Source organism: Rhinatrema bivittatum, chromosome 2 (genome assembly GCF_901001135.1).
Source record: "Rhinatrema bivittatum chromosome 2, aRhiBiv1.1, whole genome shotgun sequence".
NCBI classification, from domain to species: domain Eukaryota; kingdom Metazoa; phylum Chordata; class Amphibia; order Gymnophiona; family Rhinatrematidae; genus Rhinatrema; species Rhinatrema bivittatum.
The window spans coordinates 659,224,594-659,240,897 of NC_042616.1; the positions used below are offsets into that span (position 1 = coordinate 659,224,594).

Here is a 16,304-nt window from a genome sequence, read left to right on the forward strand (position 1 = left end):
AGTTAGAAAACTTAGGAATTAGTCAAATTTTAGGTACCAAGGAAAATGGTTTTCCTTTCTTCTCAGTTCTTTGCTTGGTGCTATTACTATTTTTGCTTGGCTTTTATTCCTATTTAGAACTTGTTCAATTTTGTAAACATCTTTTCCTTCATTTTTCTCTTTCTCTGCTGAAATACTCAAAATTTTGAGAGCCCTGATTGGATGTATCTATAGTTGTTTTCCTACAAAGTTTGTCTACAGTAAAAATAGATTAACAAAAAATGTGTGCCCTGTTCTATGGTCTGCCTTTCCATCTGTTTCTATTTTTTGTTGGGTTTTTTTTTTACTTTTTCATTGCTTCTGATCTATCTCTTGCTGTTCACTATCCTCTCCCTCCCTTTGCTTAATGGCCCCCCCCCCCCAAGTTTTCCTTTCTACTTCTCTATTCAAGATCTTTCTTATCCAACTTCCTGCTCCCTCCCTACAAGAGTTTTATTTTCTTCTTGGGGCTTGCCCTCCCTTCCTGATAACTATCATATTAGCAGGAATACAATCCTACATACACCACCAATGTTTTCAGTTCCCTCTCCCTTCTGCAGCCCAATCTTCTAGGGAGTGTCAGCTTTCTATTTTAGCTGCTAAGGCATAATCACACCAGTAGCAGAGACAGGAGAGGCTCAGAACTGTCACTACATAGGTGCTGTTAAATTTAAGTATGGTATATGTCAGTAGTGCTGAAACTGGTCCTTGGGATCCCCCCAGACCAGTAAGGTTTTCAGGATATCTGTAATGAATATGCATGAGATTTAATTGCATTCACTAGCTCCTATATATGCAAATATTTTTCATGCATATTCATTTGGGATATCCTGAAAACCTGACTGGCTGGGGGTCCTCAAGGTTTGAGCATCCCTATGTAATAAGGTGCTCTGGGGGTTAAGTCATATGAGATGTAGGTTTCCAAAGACTGATTTTGGTGATGACTAGAAATGAGAATAAAAGTAAATATTTAGTGTGTACCCAACTTCTGTCATGAATTTGAAAAATCCTGGAGACATCTGTCAAGCTTGTGTGTGTCAGAACTGGAAGCTTTTAGGATGGAAGTGGATTGTCAATCCAGGACCAGAAGAGCTGAGGCAAGGGTTGTCAGTGTGCCTTTCTCTGGCTGTTGTCTTGTAGAATGACTTTACATTCATATAACATTCCTGCATTGAATAAATTGCTTCATGGAGCAATTCGTTCAGGAACTAACGAGAGAAAGAGAAAGCTATTTTAGATCTAATTTTTAGTGGAACGCAGGATTTTGAGAGAGAGGTAACAGTGGTGGGGCCACTTGGCAATAATGATCATAACATGATCAAATGTGAACTAATGACGGGAAGAGGGCCAATATGTAAATGTACAGCTCTGATGCTAAACTTTCAAAAGGGAAACTTTGATAAAATGAGGAAAATTGAAAAAAAAGTGAAAGGTGCAGCTGCAAATGTTAAGTATACAACAGTCATGTTTAAAAATACCATCTTAGAAATGCAGTCCAGATGTATTCCATGCATTAGGAAAGTGGAAGGAAAGCCAAACAGTTACCGGCATGGTTAAAAGGTGAGGTGAAAGAGGATATTTTAGCCAATAAAACTTTCTTAAAAAAATGGAAGGATCCATCTGAAGAAAACAGGAAAAAGTATAAACATTATCAATTTAAATGCAAAACATTGATAAGACAGGCTAAGAGAGTGTCATGGACCCTTTCCCCGCGAGCAGGCACTCACTCACCCTCTGCTTTTTCTGTCCTGCCCGACGCAGCTGGTGCCACTGGAGTCGGGCCTTCCGGTGCGGCTGGAGCCGCGGACTTTGCTGCTCCCTGTGGCCCGGAGGCCGCCCATCATGTTCCTTCTTTGTCGCGGTGGTGCCGTGGACTTGTCTGCCCTTTTGCCTCTGTTCGCAGCCGGAAGCTGCCGCCGATGCTGTCTACCTCTTCGCGGCGCGGAGGCAGTATCCCCAGGCTCGAGTGGCGGCTGGTGCCGCCCCCGGGGCTCTCTGCAGCGGCTGGAGCCGCTGCCTTCACCGGGGCCTGTTTCTCAGGCCAGCCCTGTCTTCTGCATGGAAGACGTGGTGCAGGCCGCTGTCCGTGGTCCTGCACTACTTCCTGCTTCCTTCCCTCTAGGCGCCGGCGTGTGCCTCTTCACAGAATTTAAAGGGCCAGCCACAGGAAGTGTGGCTGACCCCACCTATGGACTGATTTCCTTCCTATCCCTATAAAAGGGCTGTCTTCACAGTAGGTGGAATTCGTTCCTGTGCTCCTGTCCTGCCAGCCTTTGCGGAGCTCCGGATGACTTATGCTCCGTCGAAGTTCTGCCTCGGCTGGATTCTTCCCTGCGCTCGTCCCATTCTCAGTGTGGTCCGAGACCAGCCTCCTCGGGCTGTGTAGGGTGCGCAGTGGGACAGGGTGGTCTGCAACCAGTCCCGCGGGTGGACTGTGTAAGGTGCCCTGAGAGACAGTGCCTATGTCCTTCCGCCCAGCTCTTGTCTCATCTGGACTTCGTCAAGGCCCTCGTCTCGTCCTGGATGCCCTTGCATCAGTCTTGGTATCATGTCAACGTCTTGCTCCTGATGTCGTTGCATCGACCCTAGTCCGGGATACCGTCGCATCAACCATTGGTTTGTGATGTCTTCGCATCAGCCTTGGTGTCATGTCTTCAGCTACCTTAGTGTCATGTCTTGTGCCATCCGGATCAGCCTTGGTGTCATGTCTTCGTCTGCGATGCCATAGCATCGATCTTGGTGTCATGTCTTCATGTCAAGACCCATCTACCCTCGACCTCAGGCCAGGCCTGCTGCTCCATGCCGATCCAAGCGGCAGGTCCGAAAGGGCTCGGAATGGTCGGAGGACCATTCACATTCCAACATCATCATGTTGTTGGCCTTGGGAGCTTGCAGGCCTGGCAGAGGGTAAGCCCGTCAGCCAGGCTGGAACATGCCGTCAACCCTCGGTTCGGTCCTGGATCCGTCTGGGGTTGGGCTGAGGCCCAAGGGCACACTAAACACCCCCTTTCGTGACAGAGAGAATTTGAAATAAAGTTGGCCGTAAAGGTAAAAACTCAGAATAAAAACTTTTTTAAAAATTATTTTTATTGATTTTCAAGTGAAACAATTTACATTATGACATGCTACATGTAAAAAACACCAAGTTTCCAGATAGTACCCTAAACCTGAAGTGCCAGCAATATTTCACGGTGAAGGGATTTTGTACTTGGTTCTGCATGCATCAACAGTACAACTAGCAAGAACAACAATTAACCCCCGGAACAGATAAACAAGGTTACATTAGGTCTTAAACCCTGGCTCCCCCCCCCCCCCTCTTACCGACAGCCATCCTCAAGGAAATGAACCAAGCAAACTATGCATAGATGTCCATCATCGTCCACCTCATCCCAGGGAAAGCCTTCAAAATCAGAAATATCCAATAAAGGTCACCAGACTTCGCCTGGAAGGTTGGTCGGTTCGTTATGGTGTGGAATCCTCAGTGCATTCCGTGGGCGATGTCACCAGTTGGGAGCCCAGTACTTCAGGACAGGAATTCTTCTGGTAAAAACAATATTACATATCCTATATCCATAAAACAAGTAGTAACCAATAAATCAGTACCCATGAGATCAGTAATACTGAGTTTGATAAAACTGGATATAAAAGTAGGGCATATGGGTGATGCAATCTTTACCTGTTTGAGGTATCCATATGTTGGATAATGGGCTCTAGGTGGTTAAAAAAACACTTTTCCCATATTTCTTGAGTCAATTTAAATTTCTTTAGAGAAGTAGTCCTGGCTGTTGCATATTCTAGAGTGCTCAAGTTAATCATTTTGGTAAACCATAATTCAGCACTGGGCGCCCTGTCTTCAAGCCAGTGGGTCAAAATGGCTTTTCTCCCTATTAAGCTCGCCCTTTGGAGGTAAAGTAAGATGTGCGGTGTGGGTTCCCAAGACAGTGGGGTTGGGGATCCAAACAACCATAGATTAGGATTTACTGGTAGTGGGTGACTGAGAGCACTTTTGGGCAAACCCCCCACAAAAGGAAAGAACTAGCGGACATTCCCAAAAACAGTGTACATACGTGCCATTGCTTGTTTGGCATTTCACACACTGCGCTGTAGTGGCTAATTTGAATTGGCATGCTTTAGAGGGAGAGATATACATACGCCAGAGGAATTTATAATAGGATTCCCTTAAAAGCACATTGTTGGAAACCTCTTGGAGCGTGATGAAAAAGTTTTTAAATTCCTCAAATGATAATTGGAACAATGGCCACGCCGCCCAGCTCTTATAGATCTTTTGTATGTGGTCCTGTGTACCTGTCGCCAAGAGTGCTGCATAATACCAAGTGATATTAGGCTTCTGGGTTAAGTGTGTCGAAAATAGCCCTCTGAGTCTGGCGGTAGATGGGTGCTCTGAAAAGTACATTTTATTACTAAATAAGTAGTGTTGGAGCTGTAAAAACGCAAAGTGATCCATCATTGGTAAGCCAAATTGAGTTTGCAGGGATGGAAAGTCATAAGGCTTTTGAATGTTCGGGTCATATAATTGATAGATGTATTTGAGACCTTGACGGTTCCAACTTTGAAATACCGAGCTCTGTAGTCCCGGTAAGAAGTCCGGATTAGAGGTGATACTGATTAAGGAGGTTAGCCTATGTGGTGTGTTGAATGTTTATTTATTTATTTTTTATTTAAAATCTTTTCTATACCATCCTTAAGTTTTATACCATCACAATGGTTTTCATGCAGGCACATAAATTAAATTAAAGTAGGTGAATGTGTACAGTAGTACATTCTAACAAGTGCCAAAAAGGTTTGGTTACATCATGTCATAAAAAATCTCATTTGTTGAGTGAGGTAGGTCTTGACCATTTATACATGCAGGTTACTTAATTACAGGTATAATTCTCATGTTCTGTGTATTTCTATTAAGTTAGCTGTGAGATAAACTAATATACTATTACAACATACATTTCTGCTAAGGTGCAGCCACGTCTTGTGACACGTCTACAGCAGGATATGGGATTTGAGATCTATGGGTATCTTGGAGTATGGCACTTGTAAGAGGGGATTTAGCACTGGAATTTTATACTATTCTAATAAGCTCTGGTAGGGGACATAAATGGATGTGGAGAGGAGCCAGTCCCTTACAAATCTTAAATTGTAAGCCATGTTATACCATAATAAATTTGGACATCCCAGCCCTCCCTCGGCTACGGTTTGCAAAGAATGTCCATGGACAGTCTAGCGCGCTTCCTCCTCCATAAGGTGTGTAATATTTTGGTAATATTCTTCGCATCTTGTCTGGACAACCAGAGGGAAATCACTTGGAAGATGTATAGTCATTTTGGAAGTATAATCATCTTGAAGATATGTATTCTTCCCCCTAGAGATAGTGGTAATGCTTGCCAGTGCTCCAAAGTGTTAAACATCTGAGTTATCAAGGGTTTTATATTTACGGCATACAGATCATCACTATGAATGGGGATTTTAATACCTAAATATTTTAATTCTGAGGTGACCCATCTCAACGGGAACCTCCCCCTCCACTTATGCCGTATAGTGCCAGTGACATCAATCGCCTCTGACTTATCTTGATTAATTTTGAGACCGGCGAAAGTGCCGAATAAGTCTTGCAGGCGTAAGACTTCCGGAAGGAGTGTTAAAGGGTTAAGAATGAAAACTAATACGTCATCTGCAAATGCTGCAACTTTAAAGGGATGGTCTGGGCCTCCAAAGCCAGTAATATTGGGGTTCTCAGATATTTTCCTTAAAAGCGGATCTATAGATAGGATATATAGCAGTGGGGACAAGGGGCAACCCTGCCAGACTCCCCTACATATAGGTACGTCCCCAGAAACGTATCGTTTGGCTATTATCAGGGATATAGGATTTCTATACAGGAGGGATAAATAGTCTAAAAATGCACCTCCAAAACCCAGTCTCCGAAAGGCAAAGAACATATAATTCCATGAGACTCTATCAAAAGTCTTTTCGTAAAAATAAAACTTTTTTTTTTAAATAATTTTATTGAAAACTTAAGCATACAATACTTGAATTGAAGAACAATATAAAACTAAGGTTTATACAACAAGTATGAAATAAAGGTTACATTCGTTCTCATCCAGGCGGATGTCGCATTTATCTACCCTGTGGCCCATCTCTGCCATTTCTTCTCTGATCTCTGCCAGTTTTTCTAACATTTATTGTTTGTTGGCCTTTAAATAGTTTCTTAAGTCCATAAACCATTGGCGGAACTCTTCTCTCGTGGGTACAGATGAGGACTGCTGAGGCAGCTCTCCTGATGTTATATCAGCCTCCCTGTCCATGAGATCTGCCGTCTCTGGGCCTTACCTGTCAGGAGGCCCTCTGCATCTGTTCCTCCTTTTAGGTACGAATATTGGCTGAGATCAGCTCCTTTACGCCTGGTAGCCATATGGGTGGGATATAAGGAGTAGCTTTTCTCTAGAAATCCTCTGTAGGGGGGAGGATGGATTGTGATCTCTATATGTAGCTTTGGGTGCTTAGGGGCTCTCTGTTCAAGCAGCCATCTTAGCCCGTGGCAGCTCCGTTCCCCCCCCAGAATAAAAACTTTTAAATATATCCAAAGCAGGAAACCTGCAAGGGAGTCAGCTGGATCGTTAGATGATCGAGGGGTTAAAGGGGCACTTAGGGAAGATAAGGCCATTGCAGAAAGACTAAATGAATTCTTGGCTTCCGTGTTTACTAATAAGGATGCTGGTTCCAGAAACAATTTTCAAGGGTGATGATTCAGATGAACTGAACCAAAATCACAGTGAACCTGGAAGATGTAGGCTAGATTGACAAATCACCTAGTGCAGATGGTATACAGCCCAGGGTTCTGAAAGAACTAAAAAAAATGAAATTTCAGACCTGACAGTAAAAATTTGTAATCTATCATTAAAACTGTCCATTGTACCTGAAGACTGGAGGTGGCCAATGTAACCCCAATATTTAAAAAGGGCTCCAGTTGTAATCCACGAAACTATAGACTAGTGAGCCTCACTTCAGTGCTGGGAAAAATAGTGGAAACTATGCTAAAGAACAAAATCACAGAACATATAGATAGACATGGTATAATGGGACCCAGCCAGCATCAATTTAACCAAGGGAAGTCTTGTCTTGCCTCACAAACCTTCTACATTTTTTTTGAAGGGGTTAACATTTGGATAAAGGTTAGCCTGACTTCAGTGCCAGGAAAAATAGTGGAAAGTATTCTAAACATCAAAATCACAGAACATATAGAAAGACATGGTTTAATGGAACAACGGCAAGCAACCAAGGATAACTCTAAAGAAATATGACTGAGATATTAAAAATTGCACCTGAAAATATACCAGTTTTTAACAAAGTATATTTTCTACCACACGCAAGAGCAAGAGAAGAAGAAGTGGCACCTACGATCGATATGGCAAATCTAACAGTCTTTCTAGAGACTTCTACGTCTGAGATAATAGAGAGGGCTACCCTCCTAGTGTCTTTTATACACTCACAGGACCTCAGTATAATCATGAGAAATTATTTTCAAAATATGAGAGTGGAGTTTATGGGTAAGGTTGTACAAGTGTTTCTCGACCTGGCCAAAGTTACCCAGGATAGGAGGAGAGGGTTCCTTGCCATGAGGCAAGAAGCTCGCTCCATGGGAGCTGTATTTATGCTTAGGTATCCGTGCCGTTGTATACTAAAAATGGATAATGTTACCTATGTGTTTTTTGTTCCTGAGCAATTGAAGGTACTATTGGATAATAAGAAAAAAGTGTTACCTAATCCCATAGTCCAGGATTCTACTACCAGTGAGTCAGAGAAAATAGGAATAGCCAAAATGCTAAGCTTATACTTGTGGATAATCTTTTTGTTTAATCTCCTCATAATTTTGGCATAAGCCCCCAGTTAGTCTATATTTGAGGTCAAGTAAAAAATGTTTTTCTTATTTGTGCTAAACAGTAGTTACTGTATTTTTGCACAACTTTGTTTCTCTGCAAAGAGGATATTCTTTGTATAATTTGAATAAATCAATAAACAGAAAATTAAAAAAAAATAATTTTATGTAAGATGGTCATGGATTTGTGTTCAATTCGCGCTTTAATTGGAAGCCAGTGTAGTGAAATCAATATGGGTGTTAAGTGATCATTTCTCTTTGTTCCTGTCAGAATTCTGGCTGCTGAATTCTGCAGAATCTGGAGAGGTTTGAATATGGTATTCCAATCAGTAGGGAGTTGCAGTAGTCGATGGTAGAGAATATGAGTAGCTGTAAGACAGTTCTGAAGTCATAAGGGTTGAGGAACGGTTTCAAATGTCTTAGGGTTAGTAGTCTGTGATATCCTTCTTTAGTTTTGTTTGATATGTGGTTCTTGAATGAAAGCTCTTTATCAATAATAATTCCTAGGTTCCTGGTGTGGGTGGCAGGGAGTATTGAGTTCGTATGATTGTCAAGTAAAGGTAGGTGTGGAGGAGTTGGATTGGGTTTTTTTTGTCCATGAGGATAATTTCAGTTTTGTCAATGTTGATTATGAGTTTCAGTGAAGTTAGGAGATGTTTAATTGAGATGAGTAGAGCAGAGGTTTCCTTGTAGGTGTCTCGATTGAATTTTCGATGGGAATTAGCAGTTGAATGTCGTCAGCGTAGAGGAAGTGGGTGATTCCATTATCTTTCAGTAGTTGGCAGATGGGAAGAAGGTATATGTTAAATAGAGTGGCCGATAACGCTGATCCTTGGGGAACTCCAGTGTTGAGGTTAATCTTTTTGGATGGGTTGTTAATACTTGGTAGGTTCTGTCAGATAGATAGGAAGAGAACCATTGTAGGGTGGTGTCAGTTAAGCCGATTTCAGTCAGTCGTTCTAAAAGTATTTTGTGGTTTACTGTGTCAAAAGCAGCTGAGAGGTCAAGGAGAATGAGTAGGTATTTTTTTCCTTTGTCGAAGCCTCTTAGTATTGTGTCATTAGAGAGGAGAGATTCTGTGTTTAGACTTTTTTCTGAATCCATATTGGGTTGGTGATAGGATGTTGTTTCTTTTTCAATGGTCTTGGCTATGAACGATAAGTTTGAAATAGGGCGGTAGTTTGTAAGGATTTCAGGATCCAGGTTGTTCTTTTTTAGAATTGGTTTGATTATTGCAGATTTGAGGCATTTGGGGTAATTACCTTCAGTCAGGGATAAATTGACGATCTTGGTGATGGTTTTAGATATGGTGGATTCAATTGTTTTCAGGGTTGTTATAGGGATGTTGTCTATTGGGTGGCTAGTGGGGTTCTTTTTTTTTTTTTTATAATAGATTGAATTTCTATAGTGGAGGCGGTATCAAAGTTTGACTATGATGAGGTTATCTTAGTGTTTAGTTTGATGTTTTGGTTGTTGTTGTTTTTGGTTTGAATTAGTTGAGATATTTTTTTGTTGAAGAAGTCAGCAAAGTCATCGCTTCCATGTTTGGTGCATGAAGCATCTTGGGTGGTTTTAGTAAGTCTTTGAACTATTGAGAATAGCATTCTGGGGTTGTGATGAAATTTGGAGATTTTGTTGGAGAAGAATTCTTTTTTAGTATTGTTGATGTTTTTATATTGTGCTAAGTGGCTCCGATATATATTTAGTGTGGTTGTATTTTTGTTCCTTCTTCATTCTCTTTCTTTTTTCCAGAGTATACGTTTGGCTGCCCTGATGTTATCATTATACCACTGGTTGATGTGTTTGGATTGTTTTTTTGTCTTTTTAACTATGGGATTGATGCTGTCTGCTACTTTTTTTGTGATATTTAGCCATGATGTCATTGCATCTTCGGAGTTTGATAGATTTATGTTGATTAGTTCAGCTTGAAGGGTTTTCTGTAGGAGTTCAGTGTTGAATGGAGGACGGTAAGATATTTTGTTTGGAATGTTTTGAGATGCTTTAAGGTTGAAATTGATAGATAAGTTGGCGTGGATTAGGTGGTGGTCAGACCAAGGTATATCTGTGGTGTGGATTTTATTTGATTGCCAAATTTCAGTGTTGATAAAAATGAGGTCGATGGTATGACCTGCTTTATGAGTTGGAGTTTCAATTATTTGCTTTCGATGTAGTGTTGATAGGGCATCAATAATAGTTTGGCAGGTTTTTGAGTGGGTGAGTGAGAAAGTGTATGTTGAAGTCACCTAGGATGATGATATGTTTGTTGAGTGATATGTTATTCATGATATATTCAATTAGTGGGGAGCAGTTTTTTTTCAAGTGCTCCTGGAGGACAGTAAACGAGGCAAATCTGTAGTTTTGGTGAATCAAATAAAGCAATTTCAAAAGGTGCAGATATGTTTGATGGACGAAGTATCAGTTGAAGGTTTTTTTTTAGCGATTAGCATTAAACCACCTCCTTTTTGTTTTTCTGGGAATTGAGAAGGTATTGTATTCCTGGTTGAACAGTTGGTTAATTAGTACAGAATCCGTGTTTTTGAGCCAGGTTTCCGTTATTGCGATGAAATCTGGTTTGGTGTCAATGAGTAGGTCGTTGAATAGAGGAATCTTCTTTATTATTGATCGAGCATTGACAAGTATGAATGAGAGTAGCATATAGTTTGAGTATTGGATATCTGTGTTGTTTTTGCTGATTGATGGTTGTTTCTGTTTGTTGTGAGGTTTAGTGGATGTGTGTTTCATTTGTGCTGATTGGTTTATTGAGGGTGTGGGTTTTTTGTTTTGAGTTGGGAGTTCGTTTGTCATATTCCAATCTTCTGTTTGAAAGTTCTTTTGTTTGTACGGTAATTGCAAGTGTTGTATGTAAGAAGAGTTGGTAGAGGTTAATGAGTGGTTGTATATAATGAGAGGAAGGAGTGTCAGCGTTGAGAAAGGTAGGGGAGAGGAGTCGGGTAGAGGGAGATGGAGGGTGCGCTGAATGGGCTGCGTGAAGGGGCGCGCTCCTTTGGCACGCAGCGCCTGTGGTGAGTATGGTTTTTAAAACCACTCACCCGGCTCCTCCTCCAACGTCAGGGGGGCTGTCCAATCTTCGGCTCAGGTTGGTCTGAGCTGTTGGGCCTATCCGATGTCAGATTAGGGCCCTGTTGCACTGGATGCTGCAGCGATCGTGGAGGGGGGGGGGGGGGGTGTCACCTCGTTGGGCTCCTCCGATGCTGGGGTGGAGGCCTTTAGCCAGTTCAGGGCGCCCTTGGGGTAGGCCCCTGCGGAGTCGGGCATCGGCGGAGGAGAGGACAGCTCCTGGCAGCGTTAGCGTGCTGACAAGGTCCCTGTGTGGTGGAAGGTAAGGGACTAGAGCTAAGGGTCCTCTGGAGTCAGGGGGGGGGGGGCGCCTGGGTGAGTGTGGTTTTGGAAAACACTCACTCGGCTCCTCCGCCTCCTTGGCTCAGTGTGTTGCAGCAGTCAAAAAAATAAACAGAATATTAGGAAGGGAATGGTGAATAAAACAGAGAACGTCATAATGCCTATGTTTTGCTCTATGTTGAGACCGCACCTTGAATACTATGTGCAAGTCTGGTCGCCACATCTCAAAAAAGATATGGTTCCACTGGAAACGTTAAGAGAAGGGCAACCTAAATGATAAAGGGGATGCAACGGCTCCCTTATGAGGAAACGCTAAAGATGTTAGGGCTGTTCAGCTTGGAGAAGAGATGGCTGAGGGGGGCTATGATAGAGGTATATATAGAATGGTAAATGTGAATTGGTTATTTACTCTTTTAGATAATAGAAGGATTTGGGTACACTTCATGAAGTTAGCAAGCAGCACATTAAGAAAATTCCTTTTCATTTAATGCACAACTAAGTTCTGAAATTTGTTGCTGTAGAATGTGGTTAGGGCAGTTAGTGTAGTTGGGTTTAAAAAAGATTTGGATAAGATCCTGGAGAAGAAGTCCATAAACTGCTATTAATCAAGATGACTTAGGGATTAGCCACTGCTATTATTGGCATTAATAGCATGGGAACTACTTAATGTTTGGGTACTTGCCAAGTACTTCTAACCTGGATTGGCCACTATTGGAAACAGGATACTGAGCTTGATAGACCCTCGGTCTGATCCAGTATGGCAACTTCTTACGTTTTTAGATCGCACTGGCTGACTGAAGGGGCTCTAGCTTCAGCACCATCAAATTCTAATAATATTTGAATAGTTAAAACAAATGAATCTTGACATTTTCTTTTATTCTCCTTCTAGAAATCGAGGGTGGGGGTGGAAGGGAAATAGAACCAAAAAGTTACTTAAAAGGGACAAGAGCAACAGATAAGTATGAAAAATAAGTGTGAAAGCTTACTGGGCAGACTGGATGGACCATTGGTCTTCTTCTGCCATCATTTCTATGTTTCTATATTTCTATGATGTTCCCTGTTGGATGAGAGCTGGAAGGAAAGCCTCCTCTGCAGCTGAATTCTCTGATGCCAAATTTGGTTTGGGCCACATTACTCAAGTGGCCTAGAATACCACAGCTCCCCAAGTGTCCCCAAAATTAGGGCAGTAAAGTGCAGCAAAGCTACATAGCCAGTTTTTTTTGTTTACTTTTAATATAGTAACAAGAGGCTTTGAAGATCTGCCTTGAAACAGCTTTGACATATGAACACAAATACATTAGAAATACCATAGAGAGCCTAGGTTCCCTTGGTAATTCACACACTAGCACACTAACAGCACCTCCATTGTAATGCCACGTGCTGGAACATATTCTGTACAGAAAACTCGCACCATGCTGGCAGATCAGCCCAGTGCTTAGTGTACAAAGCTGTTTACGTTTAAGAAGCAGAAGGGGCTACATTTAAATTACAGGCATAGCAGAACAACAACAAAAAAAAGAAAACAAAAAACGGTCAGTTTGTTTACACCCTTTGCAAGAGCAAATGGTTTGTCCAAGGATTTGATTTCCTGCAACTTAAAAAAAAAAAACAAAACATAAAAAATTGAGAAGCAGAAACTGCTGCAAGAATTTTACTCTGAAAAGAGCTGAACTTTAAGAAAATTGATCAAAACATCTCCAAACCTTGCAGTTTTTTCTGTGGATTTCTTTCCCTTGCAGATGTTACCAATATTAAAATCCCTGGCCAAAAGATGCTCAGTTTAAAAAAAAACAAAAAAACAAACAAAAAACTATAAGCAAACTCACTTGCAAGCTTTTGCACTTTATCCACCGCATAGTTTTTGCCCAACATTAAACCTGGTGAAAAAAATTTATATTGGGAGACAAAAGCACCTTTAACTTTAATTGGACATGAAAGTAAATAGAAAAACACCCCCCCCCCCCCCAGAAATCCAGTCCCCTATCAGGAACAATAAAAGATTACATTAAAAAAAAGTAACAAAATATATCTTTTTGAAATTATATTTATTGCAGTTTGTGAAAAATCCTGAACATTAACAAATGGATATGCTTATATTAGTTGGGACTCACTGCTGTATTTTAAGTTAAAGTCAGAGCTACAACAAATTCCAAAATTGTTTTTAAAAACTGCGAAAAAAAAAAAACCAAAATATAAACCTCATTACATAAACAAATCAAATAAATAAACCCCCAAAACAAAGCTGCTTTTGCGCTAAAGTTCAAACCAATGCAGCTCAGACAAATGAAACATCTGCAGCATCGGCAACAGGGCAGATTTGAAGCTTCAAGAAGAGATGTTAATTTGATTGAAAAGTTTATCCTTAATAACCTGTGACATCAATCCATGGATAGCTTCTATGGTGGTCTTGCAGCTGAAAAAGAAATACTAAATCAAAGTCAACTCAAAAGACAAGACTACACATCCTAAAAACAGCATGTGTTGTTGGAAACACCCCAAATAGATACTGGTGTGTATATAAACGGGATACCCGAGACAGAGGACTGCCCGGCCATGTGTTCCTTAGGAGGAAACTGTGTGCTCAATGGACACTCTAGTACTTCTGTAAAAAAAAAAAAAAAAAAAAAGAAAACCTCACACTATCAATGAAACCACTGACTGGAAGATACTTTGGAAATTCTATTCTTATAGCTCCTCCACAATATCCCTGAACCCTGGAAAGAGCCATGTCAGTGAGGGAATCCAAGTCTCCTCGCTCTCGCTTGATCTCATTCCGCATGAGCTAATGTGTGACACTGCATCCAGTGGCTTGATGGACATGGCAGGGAAACAGCTTAAAAAGGATTTGACAGTGACATTAACTGACAAAGTGCAAGTATTACATCTTACAGTATTAACAAAATAGATATGACTTTCTTTGAAAGTATGACCTATATGAAAAGGTTTAACAAACAAAACTGTACGTTGCATATTCATGTACTTAATTTTAAAGGAATAATCCAATAAATCCTATAACTGACTTCAGAGAGGTAAGATTAACAAGACTGCATTTTCTCAGTGGTATGAAGTATGAGGCATTCAGAACAAACCCAGGACCGGTGCCAATGCCTGTCTTACTACAGACTAAGGAGAGCAGTGTTCAAATGCTCTGGTATCTCAGGCACACAACATAATCCTCAGGCACACAGACGCCTATTAAGATAAATTTGCTTTCTTCCCTCTCTATTATGCTCCAAGATTTTGCTCCCCACTTACTCTGACCCAAACTTCATACCCTGTACTATGTATTTAGCATTAGCATTAACATTCTCTCATGCTTGTTTTCACAGTTCCATGCAACTAGCATTATATGTAATTAGCATTTAGCATTCTATGTTATCAGCATTTTATGTTCTATGTAATTAGCATGCTTGTTTTCAGTTTCAATGTAAACCGAGACGATATGCAATATCTTGCATGAATCCCGGTATATAAAAATGTTAAATAAAATAAATAAATAATCCCTCAAAATCCTCCAAGAAACCTACGCTCTAATAACTCAGGTTACATAAACATTCCCCCTATCAAAGATGCGCATCTGGCAATCACAAGAGAAAGAGACTTTTCAATTGCCTCACCTAAACTTTGGAACACCCTACCTAAATTCCTGAGAACCCAACACGAACTAAAAATATTCAAAAAGGACCTAAAAACACTAATGTTCCGCAAATTCTACACTAACCCTCAGACGTCTGATCATTCCAACTCTCAACTGAACTCTCAGTTATAAACCTCTTAATACATTCTCTTCACCCTGAACTGCATACCCTCCTCATCCAACCTAATAATGCTCTCTGGACTTGATATGCTTATTTCTGATATTGTTCAAATTGTTTTTTACTGTTGCACAACTGCTAAGAAAAATGTATATTTTTGTAAACCGTTATGATGGCTCTACCAAATGACGGTATATAAAACTCAACAAATAAATAAATAAATAAATAAATAAATAAAACAGTGATACAGATTTTTCCCAGCTATGGAATGTGTATTTAAGGTCTAGTTTATATATAGGTTGAAAAACTGTTGTGCATTTATGTTTGGTTTCCAACCCAGGAATATAAATACAATTCCCACAAAAATACAATAAAGGGATGCTACCAGCCACCTTTGACTCATTTTGGCTAATTTACAGTGACATGGAGACCATTCAGTACTAAAGCCAGTTAATGAATGCATACAATGCTGGAAAGTTTTCTAGTAAGTCTGGAGCAACTCAGTGTGAGAAGGTTTTCCAGTTTCGAAAACTTATCAATATACTCCAATGTGGAGCTCATATGCTGCCTTTCATTAAAATTAAGCTAAATACTAAGCTATGTATTTTAAAATCTTAACCAATACCTTCCCTAATTTCTATTTCAGATGTCTGAAATAGCTCCCTTGGACAGAAAAAAAGGAAATTTAAATTACTTCAAGTCTTCAGCCACACAGCAGTGAAGAAAAGCAAACAATACAGTCTACTTCTATACAAGCACAGTTTTTTTTTCATTGTCTTCTTGTGTTTCAATTTAATTGTTGTTCCTTCATGCTGCACTGAGTGAATATGGTGTGGATGTAGCCTAGCTGACTGGGCAGGGCTAGCATGACATCAGAAGGGTCTAAGCTCAAAGGATACAGTATTTGGTGTGGGCAAGGTCCCTGGCTGAGTGGGAGGAGCTAGCACTGTGATATTAGCCTTGGGAACCACTGAGAATTACAAGGACCGGGATGCACAATACTCTAGACATACAAAATATAAACAGGTAAACAATCATTTTAGATATATTTTTCCAAACATAAACAGTTTCATTTTGGTTTTCCACTTCCCCATTAGTTTCTCTTATCAAAACTGGTACAAATCTGTTACAGCACAGTTCGACAAAAAGGTGACTATCAATGGACAAACAGAAAACCAATCAAAACCAACAGGCAATTCCATTCATCGTGAAAATGTGCCTTAAAAAAAAAAAAGAAAAAAAAAAAAGCCCTGAGCACAGTGATGCAGAAAGAAATTTACTTT

The 16,304-nt window shown here is 40.5% G+C and overlaps 1 protein-coding gene across 1 annotated transcript in view; it reads right to left on the bottom strand.

The window, feature by feature from the left end:
- Nucleotides 1–13,294: 13,294 nt before the first annotated feature.
- Nucleotides 13,295–16,304, bottom strand: part of COPS5 (COP9 signalosome subunit 5) — a 52,313-nt gene continuing 49,303 nt past the window's right edge. Inside the window, exon 8 of the mRNA XM_029591418.1 lies at nucleotides 13,295–13,679. Coding sequence (XP_029447278.1) covers nucleotides 13,592–13,679 — 88 coding nt within the window. The 3' untranslated portion in view covers nucleotides 13,295–13,591. The remainder of the gene's footprint in view (nucleotides 13,680–16,304) is intronic.